The sequence below is a fragment of the Electrophorus electricus genome, chromosome 17, assembly GCF_013358815.1.
Source record: "Electrophorus electricus isolate fEleEle1 chromosome 17, fEleEle1.pri, whole genome shotgun sequence".
NCBI classification, from domain to species: Eukaryota; Metazoa; Chordata; class Actinopteri; order Gymnotiformes; family Gymnotidae; genus Electrophorus; species Electrophorus electricus.
The window spans coordinates 12,347,343-12,371,080 of NC_049551.1; the positions used below are offsets into that span (position 1 = coordinate 12,347,343).

General features: G+C 45.9%; 3 protein-coding genes across 8 annotated transcripts in view; 2 read left to right on the forward strand and 1 right to left on the reverse strand.

Moving 5' to 3' along the window:
- The window catches only part of cux1a (cut-like homeobox 1a), a 112,615-nt gene extending 102,324 nt beyond the window's left edge, over positions 1-10,291 (forward strand). For 5 of the 6 annotated variants that reach the window (XM_035535805.1, XM_035535803.1, XM_035535804.1 and 2 more), the window contains 4 exons: positions 1,598-1,876; positions 5,049-5,237; positions 6,564-6,843; positions 7,700-10,291. In XM_035535805.1, coding sequence (XP_035391698.1) covers positions 1,598-1,876; positions 5,049-5,237; positions 6,564-6,843; positions 7,700-8,129 — 1,178 coding nt within the window. In that variant the 3' untranslated portion in view covers positions 8,130-10,291. The remainder of the gene's footprint in view (positions 1-1,597; positions 1,877-5,048; positions 5,238-6,563; positions 6,844-7,699) is intronic. The other variant, XM_035535808.1, reaches the window with a different exon arrangement.
- Positions 10,292-15,324: 5,033 nt separating this feature from the next.
- Positions 15,325-17,346, reverse strand: LOC118242818. Its single transcript, XM_035535243.1, has one exon. The coding sequence runs from the start codon at positions 16,868-16,870 to the stop codon at positions 15,884-15,886; it is 987 nt and encodes a 328-aa protein (XP_035391136.1). The 5' UTR covers positions 16,871-17,346; the 3' UTR covers positions 15,325-15,883.
- Positions 17,347-17,460: 114 nt separating this feature from the next.
- On the forward strand, positions 17,461-22,939 carry kctd7 (potassium channel tetramerization domain containing 7). The gene is made up of 4 exons (XM_027032749.2): positions 17,461-18,162; positions 20,198-20,367; positions 20,892-21,070; positions 21,283-22,939. Exons 1-4 carry the CDS (start codon positions 17,878-17,880, stop codon positions 21,657-21,659), a joined length of 1,011 nt encoding a protein of 336 aa, XP_026888550.2. The 5' UTR covers positions 17,461-17,877; the 3' UTR covers positions 21,660-22,939.
- The last annotated feature ends 799 nt before the right edge of the window (positions 22,940-23,738 follow it).

Consider the following 23,738-nt stretch of genomic DNA (forward strand, 5'->3'; position numbering starts at 1 on the left):
CACGGCTCTACACAGCTCTGTACACACCTCCATACACACCTCCACAGCTCTTCACGACTCTACACAGCTCTGTACACACCTCCATACACACCTCCACAGCTCTTCACAGCTCTTCATGACTCTACACAGCTCTGTACACACCTCCATACACACCTCCACAGCTCTTCACGGCTCTACACAGCTCTGTACACACCTCCATACACACCTCCACAGCTCTACACACTGTTGAATGTGTGTTACATCAGGAAGCTTGTGATCCTGGAATTCATCAGAACAGTGTGAAAACAGAGATAACAGTGTGAAAAGAGAGTGAACCGTGAAAACAGAGAGAAGAGTCTGAGACCAGAGAGAACAGTTTGAGCACAGAACTGTGTGCGAACAGAGAGACCCGTGAGAACAGCACGAGACCAGAGGAACATGTGTGAGAATAGAGCAGCATGAGAACAGATGGTGCACAATAGTTCAGAGCTCCCTGTCTTATTCACTGGAGCATCCACTCACTTTCCATTCATTTGAAATGGTGTCACTGTTTATGTGATTGTCTGTGTTTGTGCGTGTGTGTGTGTGTTGTGATTGTCTGTGTTTGTGTGTGTGCGCATTTGTGTGTGTGTGTGTGTGTGCTCTTATCATGAGAGCATGCACATGGCCAGTAATAACCAGCTGTGTGTCCAGATGCGTCATACCTTAACTACCCTTGCGTGTGCGCACGCACACACACACACACACACACACACACACACAAAAAATATTCCTATTTACTTTCAGCATGTCTTAGGGACACAATGTCATCTCTTCTCACCTCCCCCCATTCACCCTGAATAACACACACACACACACACACACACAGCCCGTCAGCAGTAGTCAGTCTGTCAGAAGGCTGTGTGTGTGTGGTTCTGGCTGCAGATGTGAGATGACTGCTCACAGTGCCTGATCTCCCAGCTCTGTCCCCGCAGTCTCAAACACAGCTAATCAGAGCTGACGGCCTGTCTGCTGCTCTCTCCCTGCTGCGTACACACGCGCACACACACAAACAAACACAGAGCGAGAGAGGCAGCCAGAGAGATGCAGCTGATGGAATATGAAGGGAGACAGTATTAGAGGGAGAAAGATGTTGAAGAAAATTGCTCTGATCTACGTCAGGATCAGAGTGGTGTCTTTTTAGAATGTGTATGCACTCATCCCCAGAACACTTGAAGACTGGAGCTTTGTTTACGTAGCAGTGTGATTCTGATGCGCACACACACACACACACACACACACACACGCACAGGAACCCTAAGGAACCGTGTCTAGTCAAAGTGGCCTTCATACAAGAGAAAACACTTGTGCCATTTAATAGATCAGGAACAGGTCATTCTTCAGAATTACAGACACTGTCCACAGAGGACGTCTGCCTTCGTTCTCCATGTTCAGACATACTTTGGTCAGTCTGCCCTTGGTGCGGGATCTATTTTTGGTCGGGTCTGCTGTTGGTTAAGGGATCCCTCTTCTCAGCTACAGTGTAACCTGTTTTAATCCTGTTCAGTCCCCTGAGTCGCTTCCATGAGAATTTTAGCTGACCCTGAGGTGCCGACCCTGTGCGTTTCTGTCTCTGCAGAGCTCACGCCCAGGACGTCAGCTAGTTGCAGCCCCGCCCCTGAGTCCCCTGTGAGCTCAGCTGGGGAGTCCGTTAAGAGCCAGCCGGAGAAGCACGGGGAGACCCAGGCCCCGCCCGACCCCTGTGAGCCCTCCCAATGCCAGCCTGACACGCCCCTCCCCCCCCCCGCCCCGGGACACGCCGGACTCAGCGTCCAGGAGATGGTGGCTGTGTCTCCTGAGCTGGACACGTACGCCATCACCAAGAAGGTCAAAGAAGTCCTCACCGATAATAACCTCGGTGAGCAACTTCCACTCTCCGCCACTTCCTGTTCAGCGAGACGCGTGCATGGGCTCGTGCTCGTGCGCCGGGACCACGTCGTTCCTCCGCTCGCTCATTTTGATGGTAAACTGCATCAAAATGGGTCCTGCCACTTTAGGACTGCGCATGCTCAGCGCAGCCGGGGCCAGCGGCGAGGTCCCTCCGGCAGCTCGGCGATGGGGATTGCGACACCGAACCTTCTGTGTGTGTGTGTGTGTGTGTGTGTGTGTGTGTGTGTGTGTGTGTGTGTTTCGTGCTACTGCTGTCTCCCTGACACAAGTCCTTTTAATGCGGAGCTTAACTGGACCCTGAGGTGACTCCGGCATCGCTGCTTGGACGCATGTAATTCTGATTGTGCTGGCAGGGGCGTTTGGAGGAGATAGTGACCTCTCCTTCAGCGTTTAATAGCTCTTCCTCCCGACTGTCACTGTGTCCCTGTCTATAATTAATGAGCGCCGGAGTGGGAGTGTCCGGGCAGGAGCAGCCCCTCCCCCTCAAACTGTTTTTATAATCACGCAAACTCGTTCATGGATTTTTTTTTCCAGCCTTTGTCCAGGATAGCATTTGTTTAGTCTGAGAACTGAGATTTGTTTGTCACTCACGTTGTTTTCCTCTCTAAATAGCTACCCTTTTAGTTACCTGTAAGTCTCTAGAAAGTGCTAGTACCTAACTAGGCTTCCTTTATTTCGAAATGTTCTCCCTAAAAACACAATGTAAAAATTGTCAGTTTACTTACATTGGTTGTGGTACATCACAAAATATTTCTGTCTCACTTCAGTATAAATACTGATAAAGGTGATTTTAAAGGACAAGTTCCCTGACAAGTTCCTCTGCTATGGAGCTTTAAGGACATACACTTCAACATACTATAGAGTACCACTCAACACAATGTACAGCCCAACACAATGTACAGCCCAACACACTGTACAGCCCAACACACTGTACAGCTCAACACACTGTACAACTCAACACACTGTACAGCTCAACACACTGTACAGCTCAATACACTGTACAGCTCAACACAATGTACAGCCCAACACACTGTACAGCTCAACACACTGTACAGCTCAACACATTTTACAGCTCAACACACTGTACAGCTCAATACATTTTACAGCTCAACACACTGTACAGCTCAACACATTTTACAGCTCAACACACTGTACAACTCAATACACTGTACAGCTCAACACACTGTACAGCTCAACACAATATACAGCTCAACACACTGTACAGTTCAACACAATGTACAGCCCAACACACTGTACAACTCAATACACTGTACAGCTCAACACACTGTACAGCTCAACACATTTTACAGCTCAACACACTGTACAGCTCAATACATTTTACAGCTAAACACTGTACAGCTCAACACAATATACAGCTCAACACACTGTACAACGCAACACATTTTACAGCTCAACACACTGTACAGCTCAACACAATATACAGCTCAACACACTGTACAGTTCAACACAATATACAGCTCAACACACTGTACAACACAACACATTTTACAGCTCAACACACTGTACAACTCAACACAATATACAGCTCAACACACTGTACAGCTCAACACAATATACAGCTCAAGACACTGTACAGCTCAACACAATATACAGCTCAACACACTGTACAACGCAACACATTTTACAGCTCAACACACTGTACAGCTCAACACAATATACAGCTCAACACACTGTACAGCTCAACACACTGTACAGCTCAACCCATCTTATAACTCAACACATTTCCATCTGAACACAGTACCCAACTCAACCGTGTACAGCTCAGCGCTCAATGTAGCTCATCACAGTCTACAACCTATACAGGTCAACACATTGTACAGTTCAACACAGTTCAGCTGAACACAACTCAGCACTCTTTTTGCAACTTTAAAAAAAATGCTTTGTTCTGTGCCATACTGTGTCTGTTCGTTATGGAGTCCTATATATCTCAGTGTTGTAAAGCTCTCCTGGGAGACACATGATTTATGTGTATGTATGCGTGCGTGTGTGTGTGCGCACGCGTGTGTGTGTGCGCGCGCGTGTGTGTGTGCGCGCGCGTGTGTGTGCGTGCGTGCGTGTGTGTGCGTGTGTGCGTGTGCGTGTGTGTGCGTGTGTGCGTGCGTGTGCGTGTGCGTGTGTGTGTGTGCGTGCGCGTGTGTGCGTGTGCGTGTGCGTGTGTGTGTGTGTGTGTGTGTGTGTGTGTGTGTGTGTGTGTGTGTGTGGTGCTCGGTGAAGTCAGACTGGGTAAAGTGCTGTAAAAGGAAGAGCTGCTCTGAGGGCAGGGCCACCCAGGCAGAGAACCCTGACGGTGGAGAGGTGGCGGAGGTGGGAGAGGCAGTGCTGGTGGTGGGCGGGGTTACTTGTGGCGAGGCGTTGAGGATGGGCGGGGCTACCCGTGGGGAGGCGGCGGTGATGGGCGGGGCTAATTGCCGAGAGGCGCCGATGATGACTGGGCTCCTCTGGACCCCAGATAGTGAGCTTTTTCCCCTTATACAAATACGCCTGAAGTTCTCTCAGCTGTGACGCGCTGTATGCAGGCCCATCTGTCTGAGGACCAATGCGCCATCACATCGCACTTACGTCTGAGCTGCTGCTTTGGTGCTGAGAGTACAAATCTCATTTTCGGGGCTTGCAGACTAAACTCCACAACCGAGATGAACGGCACATCTCACTACAGCTAACCCATCAGCTGATTCGCTGTACTCCGGCCGTCTGACTCCTGAACATGGGCACACAAGCTGAGGCCTCGCTGTGCACCATGGGATTCTTCCAATTCTGTGTGTTTATACCTTATACTGATGTAGGATTAAACCAGGGTGTCCGGTCCTGGTAATCCACTGTCCTGCAGAGTGCAGAGTGTAACCTTCATCTAACACGTTGGACCCAGTTAGTCCATCGGTAGCATCTTAGGGTCAGGCATGCTAAAGAGTTGAAACTCAACTTCGCAGGTTGGCAGATGTCCAGGAGCGGACTGGATCACTCCTGAGTGGACCTGCTCATGCCTGAGTCTATGTGCTGGAGTGTTTATGCGGTGGTGTGTTTGTGTGTATTCTGTGTACATTTTGTGTGCGAATATGTTCTGTTTACATGGTGCGTGTGTGTTGTGTGTCTGTGTGTGTGTGTGTGTGTGTGTTGCGTAGGCCAGCGTCTGTTCGGGGAGAGTGTCCTGGGTCTGACGCAGGGCTCTGTGTCGGACCTGCTGGCCCGGCCCAAGCCATGGCACAAACTGAGTCTGAAGGGTCGCGAACCCTTCGTGCGCATGCAGCTCTGGCTGAGCGACCCGCACAGCGTCGACAAACTGACGGAAATGAAGCGACTCGAGAAGAAAGGTACACACACCCCAGGGACGAGGACCATGTGTGCGTGTGTGTGTGTGTGTGTGTGTGCGTGTGTGTGTGTGCATGCGTGTGTGTGTGTGCGTGTGTGCATGCGTGCGTGTGGGTGTGCGCTTGTGTTTGTGTGTGTGTGTGCATGCATTTGTGTTTGCATGTGTGTGCGTGTGTTTGTTTGTGTGCGTGTATGTGTGTGTGTGCACGTGTGCATGCGTTTGCGTTTGCATGTGCGTGTGTGTGTGTGCGTGCATGCATGTGTGTGCGTATGTGTGTGTGTGCATGCGTTTGCGTGTGTGCGTGTGCGCGTGTGGGTGTGTGTATGTGCATGCGTGCATGCGCGTGTGTGTGCATGCGTGCGTGTGTGCGTGTGTGCATGCGTGCGTGTGGGTGTGTGTATGTGTGCATGCGTGTGTGTGGGTGTGCGCTTGTGTTTGTGTGTGTGTGTGCATGCATTTGTGTTTGCATGTGTGTGCGTGTGTTTGTTTGTGTGCGTGTATGTGTGTGTGTGCACGTGTGCATGCGTTTGCGTTTGCATGTGTGTGTGTGCGTGCATGCATGTGTGTGCGTATGTGTGTGTGTGCATGCGTTTGCGTGTGTGTTTGTGTGTGTGTGTGTGCGTGTGCATGCATGTGTGTGCGTAAGCGTGCACACACCGTATCATAGCGCCGTGCTCAGCAGTCCGTCCGTGCCGCATGCCAAGCACACGTTGCTGCTTCCACGTCTTTCTTGCTTTCTTTCTGCCCCCTTACTCTGTCTTGCGTGCATTTTGTTTTTGTGTTTTTCTCTCTTTATCCAGTTGGACCTCAGCTAAGGGTTTTAGCTCTCAGAACCATGCCTGTCCATTATCAACGCCACACGCCTCTTAACACCAACTGCCCTTTCACCTCTCACGGCCTTTCCATCCACAAACGTGATAACGGGAATTATCCGAATCCTGTTATTTATTTGCACAAAGAAATACATAAGGCGTTACTTGAAAAACCATTTTAGAAAAGTAGTTTCTTTGTATTTTTTGAAAACAGGACAGAAAATTTGAATGCTTGGTCAGATGTGACTTATGTTCACATACTGCCCCCTGCTGGTTGTCTAATCTCTTTATTTCGTGCTTCCGTAAAGCCGTTCTTATTCCATTTCTGGATGTGTGGTCCCATCCTGGGATTGCATCATCACCACACACTTAAAATTAGTAACACTCTTGCACTTGCAATTAAATCATATTACTATAACTAACTGCATGTTTTCCCAGGGTACCTTCACAAATCTGTGCATTAGTTAAAACATTGCTGATCATTAAGTGTGCACGCGTGTGTGTCTCCTCTCCAGTGTGTGTGAAAAGGCGACACAGTTCGGTGAGCGAGAGCGCCGTGCTCGAGAGCGCCGTGTGTGCCGGCGAGTGCAGCGAGGCTGGCAGCCCCCAGCCGTTGCCACGGGAACCACAGGCCCAGCTGAAGAAGCCGCGGGTGGTGCTGGCCCCGGAGGAGAAAGAGGCCCTGAAGCGCGCCTATCAGCAGAAGCCCTACCCCTCACCCAAGACCATCGAGGAGCTGGCCAGCCAGCTCGGCCTCAAAACCAGCACCGTCATCAACTGGTTCCACAACTACAGGTACCCAAACATCTCCTTTTCTCCTCTCTGCGAAGGTTTTCGGTGTTGGGTTTTTCGCCAATCGCAGGATTGTGTCTGTGGTTCTGGGATGTGATGGATTTGATATTTTTAGAACTGCCAGAGTGCAAAACGCTAAACGCTAACACAGGGAGCTCTCAGTCTCTCTCGGTGGCCAGATATTTCATGTTGACTAGCCGCATGGCAGTCCAGTCTTCTGGCTATTGGGCGTAAGTGTACGTCTAACAGAACCGCACTTTCCTCGGACTGGAGCAGGGCTACAGTAATACGTTCACAGTAACGTGGAGCGTGTGCCAGAGTCATTGTGCATATGCCGTACAGTAAGTCTCACTCAGGCCTGCATGGCTACAAACGCTCGTACCAGAGCAGCATGTGTGCACTGAAATGCTGTACATCCCAAAACGCTTCACCGCTTAAGTGTTTTTTTTTCCAAGGAAAACAATAAAAAGCAGTAAACTGACTAAGCCAGTGCCAAACAGTCTGCAATCCTCCTCCCAGAAAAGTGATATATGGAATTACACATTCCGTGCACGACTTGGATAGCAAGGCCAAAGCAAGGCCAGAATTTGTCCTGGGTGTGGACTCGGGGATTTGGGACAAGTGTGAAAACAACCTATAAGAGAGAATTCTTGTTTAGCCGAAACCTTTCATCCAGATACGCTGGCTCCGGCCTCTCAAACAGCTTTCACATTTGTGCTTATTTCATCAAGCAACAGGGTGAAAAATAATATTCAGCTATAAAATCATGCTTTCATGACGTCCCACCGCTGCCCAATAGGAAAGGAAACTGCGTTATGATTTCCTTTTCATATTGTCTTTAATTTGTGCCCACTCCCAGGTCTCGGATTCGGCGGGAACTCTTTATAGAGGAGATCCAGGCGGCTGCAGGAGAGGGCGGGGAGAAGGGCGTGGCCGAAGGGAAGGGCGTGGCCGAGGCCGAGAGCAGCTGTGATGGCACCGAGTCGGACAGCACCGCCGAGAGCAACACGAGCAGAGCGCCCGGCCTGGAGGAGGGGGGCGGCCCCGCAGACAGACCCCACCCCCACCAGGATGCACAGCAGGGCACGAGCAGACACGTGGGCACCTTCGCAGACGCCACGATGATCTTCCCAGAGTCCTCGGCCCTGAGCGCCCCCGTCGCTGCGGCTATGGCCCGGAACCCGAAAGACAGCAGCCTGCGCAGGAAGAAAGCGGCCAACCTGAACAGCATCATCCACCGGCTGGAGAGAGCAGCCAATCGGGAAGAGCCTAATGTCTGGGAGTTCTGAGCGTCCAGAGAGAGCAGCCAATCGGGGAGGCGCCTCGCGTCTGGGAGTTCCCAGTGGCTGTAGAAAGCGGCCAATCAGGAAGAGCCCCGTGTCTGGAGTTTGAAGAGCCGGGCATTACATCTCTCCCTGCTGGAACACCCGCCGGCCAGGCGACCCAAGGAACCTCTGGTACCCGCTGTTTTGATGTACAAGAATTCTCCAAGAAAAGATGAAAAATGAAAAGAGATGGGGTTTTTTTTAAATATTGCTGCCGGGTAAAACGCTTAGAGCCCTGCAGGCCACAGGGCGGAAAGACATTTGGCTCACCGGTGCAAAAAAGACTCCAAACATGGCAAAGGCATTACCACTCACTCACACGCATCTCTCGCACTGTCTCCGTGTCACAGACAGGTTCCCATACGGACAAACCCAGCATTTCCTTCTTTATATTGAGTACACATGTACACAGGGACTCGGCCAAAACGGTCTCCAACCAAAAGTGAAGCACTTCCGAATGCGTGCAGGTGGGAGGAGCCTCCTCCTGCAGGGGCGTGGCTATTTAAATGCCTGCAGGTGGGAGGGTCTTCCTCCTGCAGAGGCGTGGCTATGCGAATGCATGCCAGTGGGAGGAGCTTCCTCCTGCAAGGACGTGGCTATGCAAATGCATGCGGGCGGGAGGAGATTCCTCCTGCAGGGGCGTGGCTATGCGAATGCATGCAGATGGGAGGAGCTTCCTCCTGCTGTGTCTCACGCCTATGCAACTCCAGCACACCTGCTGTTCCTCTCTGAAAGGGAACTGGGGTTAATTTTAAATTTCATAAACTTCTCTTACCTGAGAAAAGAAAATCCTTTTATAGCAATGACATTGCCACGAAGAGATTGCACAGTCAGTCGACTCTAAACTAGGGATTTCTGTGCGTTTTGGAAAGCTAATGGCCTAAAACATGATAGTTAGAACTCTTTATTGATTATAATCCAAGTTTAAAACTTCTGCTGTTACTAAACGGTCACATTAGAAACATGGTAGCCACATAGTGTTCATTTCTAGGTTGTTGTAAGTAGTTCATTTCTGTTTTGCAAAGCTTTAACCAACCTCTTGAGCTTGCGATTCAAGCTTCTGGGAATCTTGTTAAAAACTTTCTTTTAGGCCAAAATCAATACAGCAATGCAAGAGAGAAAAAAAGGACCTGTACAGAACATTGAGAATTTATTCTAGATATTAAAAAAAAACAAAAAAACAATTGCCTGCTTTTTAACATCTAATAAGAAAAATACACATTCGACAACCCATGCAAGAGGAGATGTGTCACGGAAGATACTGTTTTCCTGCTTATGTAATGCAGTTTCGGCATGGGGGATCCTAGAGAAGACAGAAGCCCCACCCACCTCATCGCAACACTTTAACTTTCAGGTTCTTTGTCGCATTCACACTTCAAAGACTGAACAGATCGCTTCCATTTCTGCTAACTCAGTACACTACAGCAATGAACACATTATGGTAGATATGCTGTACATGTGCTTTTCTAATATGTCACTGAGACTTCAGATCAGAAGTTGCTATGGAGAAACTGACCTTGTTAGGTCGTAGGTTTGTTTCAACAAGGGGACTAAACTGTCAACGAAAAACTCAGCACTTACGATTTATGAATTAGAAGTGAATCTCCAACACGGGGAAGCGTTTATAGAGTTTTGCTAGTAGTCAAACACCAGTCAACATGGGATATTAAAAGAAGCATGTGTTTTGACCAGCGTTCAGGATTCCTGTGGCACTCCTCAGCCATATATCCCTTCAGCCTGCCTCCTGCCAGTCTGCCCACTGCCTCCCACTAGTGGTCACACGTGTGCACTTCAGTTGGTTTTGTATGTGTCTTTTTCTTAAAAGAAAAGATGAATGATGTTTCCTTGCCTTCATCAGAATCCGTGTGAGTGTTGGTTTGTGATAGGTCTTTTTTTCCCAAGTGAGGGGTGTGTGTGTGTGTGTGTGTGTGTGTGTGTGTGTGTGTGTGTGTGCGTGTGTTATTGTGTGTGTGTATGTTAGTACTTACTAAACTAAGGCCCCAGTATGTTCTGTGAGCTTGTTACCAATCCTGCAATTAATCCATTTGACATATGTTTTTTTTTAAATATACATATACATATATATATATAAACAATTAAGAAAAAAAGATGGAAGACCTTTTTTCTTTGTTAATGTGGTGTGCTTATTTATAAATACATTTACATATACACATTGATGTCTTATTATTTGTGATTTTTATTTTCAAAGGGACTCTAAAAGTTGAGGGTACATATTGTTAGACAAATAGACTGCCGGCAGTATTGGGTTCTGTTTGAATTGTGTGCTTGTGACACCATGTCTGATTAATCCTGAAGGCTTTCAGTCGAACCTTCTTCATGAGTCTGATTCTGTTCATGCGCTTACACACAGTTAGTGTGCAAATGGTCGAAGTTCTGGATTTAATTTAAACTACTTTAATCTCTCAAGTCTTTGAGAGCGTATCGGTGATTGTGCTCTAGCGCTTTATTTTGTAGTGCTTTGAGGAAATTCAGTTCTGTTGTGTTAGTGTCGTTAAACCAAGCACCCGTTCCAGATTCCACTAGGCCATCATAAGTAAACCTTGAAGCAGCAGTTGAAATGGCTATTTTTGATATATAAAGTTTGGGTTTCATTGTGAGCAACTAGATTTTCCTAATTCTTCTCTTGTAATAGTTGCGTTCAATTGGTTGGGCTTTGGGTTTGTTTTTTTTCAGTTTGCAATTCCTCAGACATCAGCAATCAGGAAACTCCTCTTTTCTTTCTGATGTGAAATGGCTTCCTGAAAAAGCACAGGAAGTATTTGAATCTCTACAAAACATTTGACCAAAACTACAGTATTTGCACTGAAGCCTGGCGCTGAGCTCTCTCTCCCAGTACGCCCGGCGCTGAGCTCTCTCTCCCAGTACGCCCGGCGCTGAGCTCTCTCTCCCAGTACGCCCGGCGCTGAGCTCTCTCTCCCAGTACGCCCGGCGCTGAGCTCTCTCTCCCAGTACGCCCAACAGTGAGCTCTCTCTCCCAGTACGCCCAGCAGTGAGCTCTCTCTCCCAGTACGCCCAGCAGTGAGCTCTCTCTCCCAGTACGCCCAGCAGTGAGCTCTCTCTCCCAGTACGCCCAGCAGTGAGCTCTCTCTCCCAGTACACCCAGCAGTGAGCTCTCTCTCCCAGTACACCCAGCAGTGAGCTCTCTCTCCCAGTGTGCCATGCTCTGGAGTGCCTTTACACCGTCACCCTACGCTAAGTTCCACATCACTGACGTATGTCTTCGGCAGGCGAGTGTAGCACAATTACACGTTTTTCCACTGTCTGGCCGGCAAACCAGTCTCTTAAAATAGGTTTAAGAATGAAAACCAAACTGGTATTAAATCCACATAATTCAAATCTCTTTCCTGATTACACTGGACTACAAGAGTTTAGCTGGAAGAGTTTTCAAGGTTTCATCTGTTCTTGTCTCAGGTTGTGATGTTTAGAACTTTCAAGTTGTCTCTAATGACATTTTATACTTTCAAGGTGGAATAGCTGACCAAGCTACAAAAGTTTTAAAAACATTTACATTTTAATTGGATCAGTTTTTGTCATCTCTTTTAAGACCGATCATTGCTTACACTTGTTACACATTTTTAATCGCATGTTCATGACTGAAAATTTTAACAGCCTGACAGTTGAAGGGCTTCCTCATGTAATCGCTGGCAATACATATCCTGTAATGTGGACCAAAATTTCCAAACGACAAAAAATCAATATGTTCTGTCTGCCGGTGTTTAAAGTTGCTGGCTGTGCCATGTAAGAGTGCTCGAGTCTGGGTCGGGCTGCAAGCTTGTAAACTAAAGCTCTGTATAACGGGGCCCGAGTCATCTGACCCAGTTTAGAGTTTGTGATTGCTCTCCAGCTCTGTAAAGAAATGCTACTGCAGGTGCCAGGAGATGAGGACTGTGGATGAGAAATGTGTCTGAAATCAAAATGTATCTGAAGTTTGTGCGGATTCTTTTGCAAATATTTTTCTATGGAAGCATTGTGGATTATTGTGGACATTACACGGCCGTGTGGATGACAGATGGGTCTGGTTTCGTAAATCCGATTAGCATTATCTTGATGGTTGTGTTGGTGGTTTCATGTTGCGTTGAGGTAGATTCTGTGTTTGTCCAAAAGTTCATTTCTTCATTGCGTTCGGAGAGACCTTCACTCTCGCGTCATAACTAGGGACGCTTTGATGACAAAGCTTGAACTGTAGCCTGATTGAACACCTTAATACCTAAAAGTGTTTTCATCTATTTTGTGTAAGTGTGACATTGTGAAGCAAGAATGGCACTATTCTCGCCAGCACTCTCCAGCCAAGTGGCACTTCCATTAATATTCTTACCTCAGTTCAGCAGCGCTTGGAAATAGGCCAGCGTGCTCATCTTGCTCGTGCGTGCGTGCGTGTGTGTGTGTGTGTGTGAGGCATTGTGCAGGAGTGTGAAAGGTTCTTCCAACAGCAAGCTGTTTTCCAGGAGCTTCCCCATGTGGTCCTCTCATCTGCCTCCTCACTGCCCCATAAAGCTCAGGTAGAAAGAAACATTTAGCAACCCACCTCCCTTTGTCTAACATGTTATTGTTCGCACTCTCCCTCCTTACCAACTGCTGATGCAGTTTTGTGGTCTATTTTTCTATGTGTCGTAATAATGAACCACAACACGGAGCAGAGGGGTGTCCATTACCAGAATAAAAACTTCCAGTTTGTTTTCTTGATATGTATTTAATTTGGTTGCTTTTTATTAGCGTCATTTAGACTTGTATTGTGTTCCCAGCACTGTTACAGTCCTAACCCAATATGAAAAAGCAATATCACTGTATCAAATTCATTATTGTTATTATTATTATTATTATTATTATTATTATTATTATTATTATTATTTGTTAGCACCCTAGGTGTGATAATGGAAGTAAATATCTTTTATATTCTAAACATCTCTGGTGTACTGTGCATTTATTTTTTTGTGTGTGTGTTAAACAATGTTTAAAGCACTTGTTGCACTAACAAATGCCTTGCAAGGAATAAATGCATTATAATAAGTAGTGAATTATTAGAAGTAGTGCATTTGGTGTGGCTTTACAACTATTTGCAATTAATTCAGATAATGAACTGATTGTTTATGGAGCCAAATTTGGGCCAATAGTTTTCTTAATTAAAACAAAAATTCTAATTGAAAACTAGAATTTTAAACTGAATGTTCTAGTTTTGATCTTGAAGTTTGAGAAATGCAACAATGTATTCAAACTAAAAAGTGTAGTAAATGTTTTTTGTTTTCAAACAATTTTGATCAAATTATTTCGAATAAATAATCTTATAAATGTACAAATTTATACATTTATAAATAAATCTATAAATAATAGTGCTGTTCAGTCAGCACTTGATCGTGTAAGAACAATAAAGGATGCCGTGTTGGATCCGCTTGCGATGGCGTCCACCCCGCTAGGAATGTTAGCCATGTTATGTATGTCCCTATGTTACAAAAATGACCCATCATTATATTTAGGATACTTTCCCGGAGTATCTGTTAAATAATAGCTAACATTTCTTACCTATGCGCTGACACCAGCAGGTGGCGAGATGTCAAGCATTCCTGCACTGCGTTCACAGAGACGGAGGGAAGTACAAATACTAAAGTGTGGCTGTTGAACTGCACAACACGGCATCCTTTATTGCTCGTGTACTGCGATTGGTGTCAAGTGCTGACTGAACAGTTGAGTGAACAGAACTTTGTCACTGACGTCGGTATTTTGCCTGCCGATGACGTGAACATGGAATATAGCAAGTGTCGTGTGTTTCCTGAAGACGCGATAGAGGCCGCGTCCTCTGGCTTCTCTGTTACGCTGTAATTCATCATTTCACATCCCTCAGTTGAGGCCACGCCTCTCACATCAGGGCCATAAATCTGAAACTGAAAAAAAAGTGCGATCTGAAAGTTAAAAAAAAAAATTTTAACTGAAAAAAAAAAAAAGATTTAAGTCTGCAAAAATGTCTGAATCTGAAAACATAAAACATCTGCCAGTAAAAAACAAAACAAAACTCACATATCAAAAATATTTAACGTGAAAAATAAAAATTATTTATTCAAACTAATTTCAGAATGTAATCAAAATTATATTTAAACTGAAAAATATAAAAACTAAATCCTTCAGTTTCAAATTTAACATTTTATTACAACTTTTCTTTTCAAATGAAAAAAAACCTAGCACAGATTTGGCTCCATAATTGTATACCCAGGATGTCCATCCATCCACTAAAGAGAGATAGTGGTGTATATTTCTCCCAAATTTAAGTCAGAATGATTTAGGGTTTTTGTATCTGTGTATAAAAGCTTATTCCCACATACTTTAGACTAAACATCATGAGAAAGCAAGGGAGCATATACCCATAATCCATCTGACAAAGGCTACACACACACACACATATGGTACAACTAAATGTGACGATGGCCGTACAAACATACAGTACTACTAAATCTGACAAGGGCTATATACACACAGTACTACTAAACCTGACAACAGATACACACACACACACACATATGGTACAACTAAATGTGACGATGGCTGTACACACACATGCACTACTACTAAACCTGACAATGGACACACACATGCACTACTACTAAACCTGACAATGGACACACACATGCACTACTACTAAACCTGACAATGGACACACACATGCAGTACTACTAAACCTGACAATGGACATACACATGCACTACTACTAAACCTGACAATGGACACACACATGCAGTACTACTAAACCTGACAATGGACACACACATGCAGTACTACTAAACCTGACAATGGACATACACATGCACTACTACTAAACCTGACAATGGACACACACATGCAGTACTACTAAACCTGACAGGTTATACACACACACACACACACACACACAGTACTAATAAACCTGACATTGTCTGTACACATGTACAGTACTACTAAATCTGACAAGAGCCACACACACACACACACACACACACACACACACACACACACACACACACACACACACACATATATATATATATATATATATATATATATATGGTACAACTAAATGTGATGATGGCTGTACACACATACAGTACTACTAAATGGATACACATACAATGGATACACATACATGCAGTACTACTAAACCTGACAATGGATACAGTGCTAGAAAATTGGTTTAATAATGCAGTTAATAAAACAAGAAGCTTGTGAGTGTGCAGTGGATTTGAATGTGAAAAAAATTTATTTGTGCACTAAGTGAGGGGCTAACCTGAGCGTAATAAACATTCCACAAATTGCTTAATTATTCAGAAGAGATGTAGTAGTTAAATATGAAAGCACCTGTTTTACTATTAACCAAATGCTCTAAGGCCACAGAGGACTAGAACACACTATGCCATTAAGATTAAGATCTTCTTTGGGTCAAAAATATTTTTAAAAACTCAACTTGTACAATATAATATTTCACTCATATTTCATTTTATCAAGGTCTCAAACAGCTTTGTTACAGGGAAACCTCCAGGCAGCAGCTAGGTCCACTGGACTCTTAACAGCTCATTGCTGCTGTAAAATGTTTGTTCATCTAAGCAAATTAACTTTATTTTTCCTCATATCCTTTATTTTTAAGGCAAACAGTTCAGATATTGCGCGTTCACGTTTGGTGACATGTAACGCTCACTGTTACGAGCATGTCATGGTTGCCGTTATAAGCGCCCGTCTCTTTAATCTGCTTTCAGACTCAGCAGAATACCAGCCGCCATGGCCATCATCATCCAGACCGTGACCTCCGCCATTCTGAACACTCCCCAGTCCCGATTGTGCTGCATCCTCTTCCTCATGACCTCTTCCCTCCGGTCGCGCCGCTCCTTCTCGCGCTGCAGCTGCTCGCCGTAGTGCGCGCGATAGAACGCGTCGAAGTCGAAGGCGGCGGCGCGGCGCGGGTACGCGTCCGAACGCGACGCTTCACCGGCGGCCCCCCGGGCGGAGGAGGCTCCGCCGGGCGCCTGCGCTTCGGCCCGATCGAGGAGCCCTCGGTCGTATTTCCTCCGGAGAGCTTTATTGCCCAGCACGTTGTACGCCTCGCTCACCTGGGCAAAGCGAAGCGTGGCGTGTTCGCTGCCTGCGTTTTTGTCGGGATGACAGATGAACGACTGTCGGTAGTACGCGGCTTTGATCTGCGCTTGGGTAGCGCTCGGCGACACCTCGAGAAGCTTGTAGTACGCCGTCTCTGACGTACGCGGCGGGGGGTCTCGGCTCGCGCTGTCGCTCGCGCCGCCGTTCTGTCCTCTCAGACGCGCATCGGAGCTGAACCGACGCGTTGCGCCCGCGGCACGTCCCGCTCCACTTCTGCTCGCGCTCGAGCGGCTCCCGGTCGACGGCGCGCTCGGGTCGACACGGTCACGCAAAGCAACCCATTCCGGAGCACGTCTAGGAAGACAGTCCACGGAAACGTTCCGTGCGCCTCTTCCGCAGCTGGTATCCCTCGGAACACCGGGCTCAACACGCTTAGTTGAGTCGGTCAGAACGGCCAGCCGGCCGCGTGAGCCTCGGACTGACGAGACGTCATTTCCGGTCATTCGCCGAGGTAACGTGAATGCGAGCGCAACCGGTACTATCGTTACTGCACGTTTACCTCCCACCGCGAAAGGTAGAAAACGAGAATACTTTAAACGTTCAGGGGCTCTTAAACGTAACCTAACCTCCGCCATTGTGCGGAGATCGAGAAAATATTTTGCTTCCGGTAAAAAAAATAAATAAATAAACAAAAAATCATGCAGCCTTTCAACACTCGGTTTCTTGGGCCAGCGATGGGAATTTGCCCAATCAGGGTGAAGGAGGAATTTGACCAATCAGAGTGAAGGACGAATTTGTCCTATTAGGGTGAAGGAAGGAATTTCAATAACTGTAATAGGCCAGACGCCCGGGGTGTTTGTGGTACGTCATGACAGCTTTGTAAGTCGGGCCGTCAGTAGGAATAAACTTTACTATACTGTATTATTAGGCCAGTTTTGTTTTGTTTCCAAAAGACTGAGATTGGCGTCAGTTAACCAAAGGTGCAATTGGACATTGCAATGAAGAAGTAAATGGAAAACTCACAGACCTAGATGTTATCAAATACGGTCGCAGTTAATGCGAACTGTGGTCCCGTGATACACTGAGCAATATGCAATATGTAGAAATAAAATAAAACATATACACACATCTTTATATATATATATATATATATATATATATATATATATATATATATATATATATATATATATATTTTCCTGCGGAAAAAACATTTGACTGACAGGATGTATCGTTGTTAACCATTACTGTATTACCATAGCATTTAATATGTCCAATCAATTAACACTATCGACATGGTCTCGGGCCCAATAACTTGTGAGCACACAAGTTACGTACGCTGTAAATCCGTATGCCTTTACGCCTTTAGCGTAGTGCCCACGCTCACAGTATGCCGTCGCATACTCAACGGACGTATGTACCCGAGCTGTTTTCTGGGTTATTTAGGGCGTCAGTGCGAGCACAGCTCCGGGGCTTCGCTGCATCCACCTAGCAGTACGATTAGCCTCCACTTCAAGGCAACTGGCATCGAGACTACACCCTCCACCTCTTTACCCTGGCGTCTTGCTGTGCAAAGCGACCCGGTTGCTAACCTCTAGCCTAAAACCTGCACAATAAGCAAGCAAACTCGGGTCTGGTGTGCATGCAGCAGAATGGATCCGGCGAGGCATCAAAGGGAGAGCCACCCGCGCTCGCCTTCAGCCCGCTGCCCATGGCTTCTTCACGAGTGAGGAGGTTCGCTCAGGAGGGACGGGCGGTCCCTCAGCCGAGAGTGATGGTGGTGTTTTCAGAGGCGAGAGAGGCCGACGAAGCGGGGGATGTCATGTCGAATTCGGAGGCTGCGGAAAAGGAGTTCCGTGTGCCTGCAGTGTCGACGCCTAATCGGACCATAGGGAAGTCCCTGCACACCTTTAACGCATCGCAAGAGGTAAACTGGCCGGCGTGTGCTTGTAACTTAGAACGGTGACTTAGGCTGTCTCAGCTCATCTAATAAGCATCGCTCAATTTTCCCTATGCCACTTGTTTATTGTCACAATATTTTACCGTTTAATCACCCATTAATCACATACCACTCAGCGTTTCCGTCTAATTCGTGGATTCGATTACAGCAGAAGTATTAAATATGTTCTCGTCCCGTTTACTTAAACCTGATTGGCTCTCCAGCCCGAGGATCGAATAGGCGGCTGGTCTAATTGGCTCACATCGCATATTTGTCAGATCATGTTAGCTCTGGGCTAACCTAAGTGTTGTATTATTGGTGAAGATTTAACAGTGAAGATACTTTTGAGAAACCGTGTAATAAATGTCAGAATTCTGTGATTAGTGTGAATGCTCTTTGTCCAATCGATATTTCCCAAGCCTTTTAAAAATCAGTATTTCAAATAATATAGACCTAATTCATGTTGTGACACTGTAGTTAATTCGTTGTCTCCAAAGGTGTTAATGGATAATATTGTTGTAGCATTATAGTTGTTGTAGTAATATTGTTATGGTAAAAACATACCGGCAAGTTGTACAGAGGAGGAGATACTATTTATTTATTTATTTTTTGCACCACAGTTATCGGGCAACGTCTGATGTTTTTAGGTACCTGGCTCCCTTTTCCATCATTGTCTGTAGCTTCTCCACTGTTGCCACTCCATCAGGTTAAAGCTGTAATCTGCTCATGTCCATTTCTCTTTAAGGGCAGCAACATCTTCAAGAGAGACGGGTATAACGGATGTGGAAACTGGGAAACTGACAGGGTTGTGTAGGAAGCAAAAATGTTGAAGCCTTAGCAGCAAGACATGCTTTGATGTTGCCACTATAGATCCGAGGCATTAGTGATGGCTTTGCATTTAGCAACAGCTGATTAAGAAGACAATGGAATAACATCTAATAGAACTTTGACCTGCTCGCAATTAGAAATGAGGACCAGAAGAAGTGAGCGAGCCTCAGTGAGACCAGAGTCGCACCTCAGTGAGACCACAATCAAAAGGATACCCCAGGGCAAACTGTCATAGCCAAGCGTGAAAGCAAAAGGGTTCTGATTACTGGGTCAACCAGCGCATAGAGGAATGCACTGCACAAATAAACAACAGGAAACCATTTGGCTTTATGGCTAGAATGGTGGCAGCCTGGGGAACAACAGGCAAGCCGGGAATGACTACACCATTAACAACTCACAAACCCAGAACACAACTCCAACTTGTCTTGGCCTGGTTGCTTAACAGAAAAGACAGGAGTGGTACATGGGCTACTAGGACATGGAACGAGAATATCTTGTACCTTCAGAGAGGCAGGAACAGCGGCAATACCAGCTAGAGCTTCGGGTCTGAGTAGATACTGCATCATTTTAGGATGATTAAAGAGTTGTCTTAATCATGAGACCTACATCACTAGAGTGAGAAACCATCATTTTTTTCAGGGGTGTATATGGGATCAAGGGAAGCAAGACTTAAGGGAGGCAGGAACTGAGACAGAGGACATGGTGAGTGTCTACCAATCGCTGGGCAGAAGGTGCATCCACATCTGGAACTTCAAGACTTGTGTGGCGCTGTGAACTGTAGCATCCATCTTAGTCATCAAGTCCTGATCTAAGAGATTTAATTTTGCTGCCTAGCGTGAGAAGTAGCCGATGCTCAAAAGATAAAGGGCGTGTCTGACAGAGAGCAGAAGTAGACCATCGGTTACAGCAGGAACACCAGCTGTGCCTGCAGTAGGATTTACCCCACCAGAGAGCAGCAGAGAAATGTCAGAGGAAGCAGCGCTGGTGTCCGCCTGTGTCATCTGCCCCTACGTTCTTCACTTAATTCTTGGCCCCACGTTCCACGTTGTCTGAGAGAGAGGTGGGGAACTAAGCTTTAGACACCATTAAACTAGAATCCTGTGCAATATAATAATGGCCTTTCCCTCTCTCTCTCTCTCTCTCTCCTCTCTGTCTCTCTCTCTCTCTCTCTCTCTCTCTTTCCTGCATCCTGCAGTTTCCTGAGGTGATTTCCCTCAACGTAGGTGGGACATTGTTCACCACGCGCCTATCCACCTTGCGCCGTTATGAAGATACGATGCTGGCGGCCATGTTTAGCGGACGACACCATGTCCCGCGGGATGCTGAGGGCCGCTACTTCATCGACCGTGACGGGACTTATTTTGGGTGAGTGCTTACCGAGTCTAAAGAACAGCCCTACTGGAGAGCACTCAACAACATCCCTGTCAGAGGACACTCAAGAACCCATACACTGGAGAACGCTTAACAATACTCCCACTGGAGAACGCCACGCAATACCCCCACTGGCGAACACTAAACACCACACCCATCGGAGAACAACACACCTTCCTGATAACACCTAACACAACCCCTACTGGAGTGTGGCTCCTACCTAACCAGTTTTCAGTGAAGTGTGTGTGGTTTAGATTTAGTCATGACTCCCTAGTCTGTTGGATAACCCAAGCACAGGGAGGTAGAGACATCAGTGCAAGACTCCCTATAGATCCATTCTGTTTATTCCTTACTATAAACGTACAAACACAGCATTATTTACTATGTGCTGCAGCAACCTGTGCACTTTCCCTATACCATTTAATCAGTTTGTAACTGCTTAATTTTGAAAAAATAATTGTGTGTGTGTATCTGCATTCATGTGATATGTCCCTTGTTCTGTGCTATCCTGAGTGCAGGGACATTCTGAACTTCCTGCGTGAAGGGCAGCTGCCCCAGCGGGACAGAGTGCGCGCCGTGCACAAGGAGGCCCAGTTCTATGCTATTGGACCCCTGTTGGAAAGCCTGGAGGATACCCAGCCTCTGACTGGAGAGAAAGTGAGACAGGCTTTCCTTGACCTCCTGCCCTATTATAAAGGTAGGATGCGGGTATAACTGGCTCCAAGACAACTCCAGCGTGAGATGTCTTTGCGCTAACTTTGGATCCATGTTCCTGTCATTGTTGTAATCTTCTTTGTGCTCAGAGACGGATGTGTTTTGAGGGCACGCCGCTGCCGCTTCTGGTTACAAGCACCGTCCTCTAAATGTTCAAGTTTGGCCTTCGTCGTGTCTTTGTGTGTCGCGCTGTAGAGAATCTGGAGCGGATCGTGGAAATCGCAAAGCTGCGCGCCATGCAGAGGAAGGCGCGCTTCGCCAAGCTGAAGATCTGCGTGTACAAGGAGGAGATGCCCATCACGCCGTACGAGCGCCCGTCGTTCAACACACTGCGCTTCGAGCGCTCGGAGAGCGAGACCAAGCTGTTCGAGCACCACTGCGAGGTGGATGTCTCATTTGGGCCGTGGGAGGCCGTGGCGGACGTTTACGACCTGCTGCACTGCATCGTCAGCGACCTGGCAGAGCGCGGCATCGCCGCCGACCAGCAGTGCATCGGGGTGTGCGACAAGCACCTTATCAACCACTACTACTGCAAGAGGCCCATCTATGAGTTTAAAATCACCTGGTGGTGAAGGAGGGTAACAGCAGCAGGCCAGGCGTATGTAGGAGCCACAGAGATGCGGCACACCTGTTGCTTACCATTTAAGTTGCAAAGCTCCTTATAAAAGGACTTTGTGAGATCTGTTGCACTGGTTGTAGTCTGCAATCCAAAAGTTTCTCCTCGTGGTAATTATTCTTTATTCTTAAGTTTATAAGTAGTGGCATCATGTATTTCAACATTTGAATTAGTATTGTCTCCCCCCCCCCACCACCATCTGGAACAGATTCTTACTCTTCTGGAACAGTGGACAGTGTTGTCTTTTGTGATGTGGTGCAGCTTTTTGAGTCTGAGTCTACACACCATGTGTTTCTGTGGTAATCCCACTGTGAATGTAGCTCCAGAGAGGGTTGGATCACTCAGTTCAGCCAGATTGTGAGTCACTCGGTTGTGATGTATTTGTTTTTGCTTTGGGTTTGGTCATACCTTTTGGTCAAGACTTCATCCCTGTCATGTCTGTTTGGTTTAATTCATTTTCTTTGCACTGCTGCTTCCAACAGGACATGCAAGACTATTCACAAGAAGTAATCTTTTTAAGCCTGAAGGCTTATAAGGCACCTGATATTTAAACACACAAATTCTGCTCTCTGCCAAAAGTCATAAATGTTATTTATAGAAGTCTCATATCATATGTTTGCTTTGCAAAGGGATATAATTTAGAATGCATACCAGTTTGCTTCAGCTGGATCTGTGTAATACTTTTTAAATTGTGAACTAAAGCGTATGCTAAGAAACGCTGCACTAAATGGACTGTTAGTCACCTTATTCCAGTTAAGGTTACCTCCCACACTGCTGGTCTGGTTTGCTTCATCTGTCTGCTTCTAATGGCATTATTTTCTTTCTGGGGAGGATGTAGCTCTCATGCCTTATTAAAGGAGAATAACTTCTTACTGAGATTAATATTTAGACAAACGTCATTAGCACTAAGGAACAGTTCAACTGTAGCCATGTGATGGAGTTGTCATGCCTATGTCTCGTACTGTTGTTTTTATTCAGCGTTGAGGGCAGCAAAGACCTCGGCGGTTGCATGAACTCTCAGCGTGTGTCGGCCGTAGAATTTTCCGACTAGCCCGAGAAATCTGCATTTCACTGGCCACCACGAGCAGATTCTGCATTTTGGTTCATTGGGACTTTTTGGCTGAAGGTTAACTGCTAGCACCCTGCTGTTAATGAAGTGAAATGTAATGTATATTCAACAATGTTATGGTAATGCTTTATTGTGCTAAAAATAAATTATGTATATTTTGACATTTTTATGATGTATGGTTATGTTTGTTGATTTAAGCAGGGAGAGAACAAATGTTCCTAATTTAAGATCACAGGCAAGTTGATTGTCATACCTGTACAGCCCACAGGTAAGATGATGATAATCATAGCTGTCACATATGACAATTCTTTGGGGCAAAAAAAAAAAGTATGGAAATGCTTTTAATATATTAACATTTTAATGTTGATACTTTATCACTTTACTGAACGTTTGTAACAGAGACAATTTCTTTGTGTTAACATTAACATTACAAAAAAAAGTCAAGATGTTTTTATCCTCTAAACAGAAAGCTGTAAGTGACTATGCATATTCATAAAGTGGCATTTTATCATTTTTGGATGAAGTATGAAATTTTGTAAACTGACATTAAATGAAGTCCAAGTGTTATGTTGGCCACCTCTATAGAAGTAGCTTTGCGGCACTACTAGCCCAAAAACTGTTTGGTAGTTTACCTGTGGGGCCTATGAGCTCTGCTTTTCATGTTTCTCTAGCAAGACAGATTAGCTGCCCAAAAAAAAGCCAAACTCATCCACCCTCTCATCGCATAACCACAAGACTAATCTATTTAACAATCTTTCATTTTATTTATTTATATATATAATTTTGTAAATTATCAAGATTTTTAATTTCCCAGAAATGTTTCTATATGAAGCGAATGCAGATTACAGATGAAGATTGCTTGGAAGATGAATAGTCACAGCAGTGATATGGAGGAAAGAATCAATATGAATGGAGCAGTAAAGTAATCCCAAGTCAAGTACAATTAGAACTGTACTTCAGATGTAA

What these genes read in the sequence shown, in the direction of transcription:
- kctd7 (XM_027032749.2), top strand. Translation starts at nt 17,878, where the DNA reads ATGCAGCAGAATGGATCCGGCGAGGCATCAAAGGGAGAGCCACCCGCG. An exon ending in CCTTTAACGCATCGCAAGAG is followed by an intron (nt 18,163 to 20,197) that starts GTAAACTGGCCG and finishes TGCATCCTGCAG; the next exon opens with TTTCCTGAGGTGATTTCCCT. An exon ending in CGTGACGGGACTTATTTTGG is followed by an intron (nt 20,368 to 20,891) that starts GTGAGTGCTTAC and finishes TCCTGAGTGCAG; the next exon opens with GGACATTCTGAACTTCCTGC.
- LOC118242818 (XM_035535243.1), bottom strand. Translation starts at nt 16,870, where the DNA reads ATGGCGGAGGTTAGGTTACGTTTAAGAGCCCCTGAACGTTTAAAGTAT.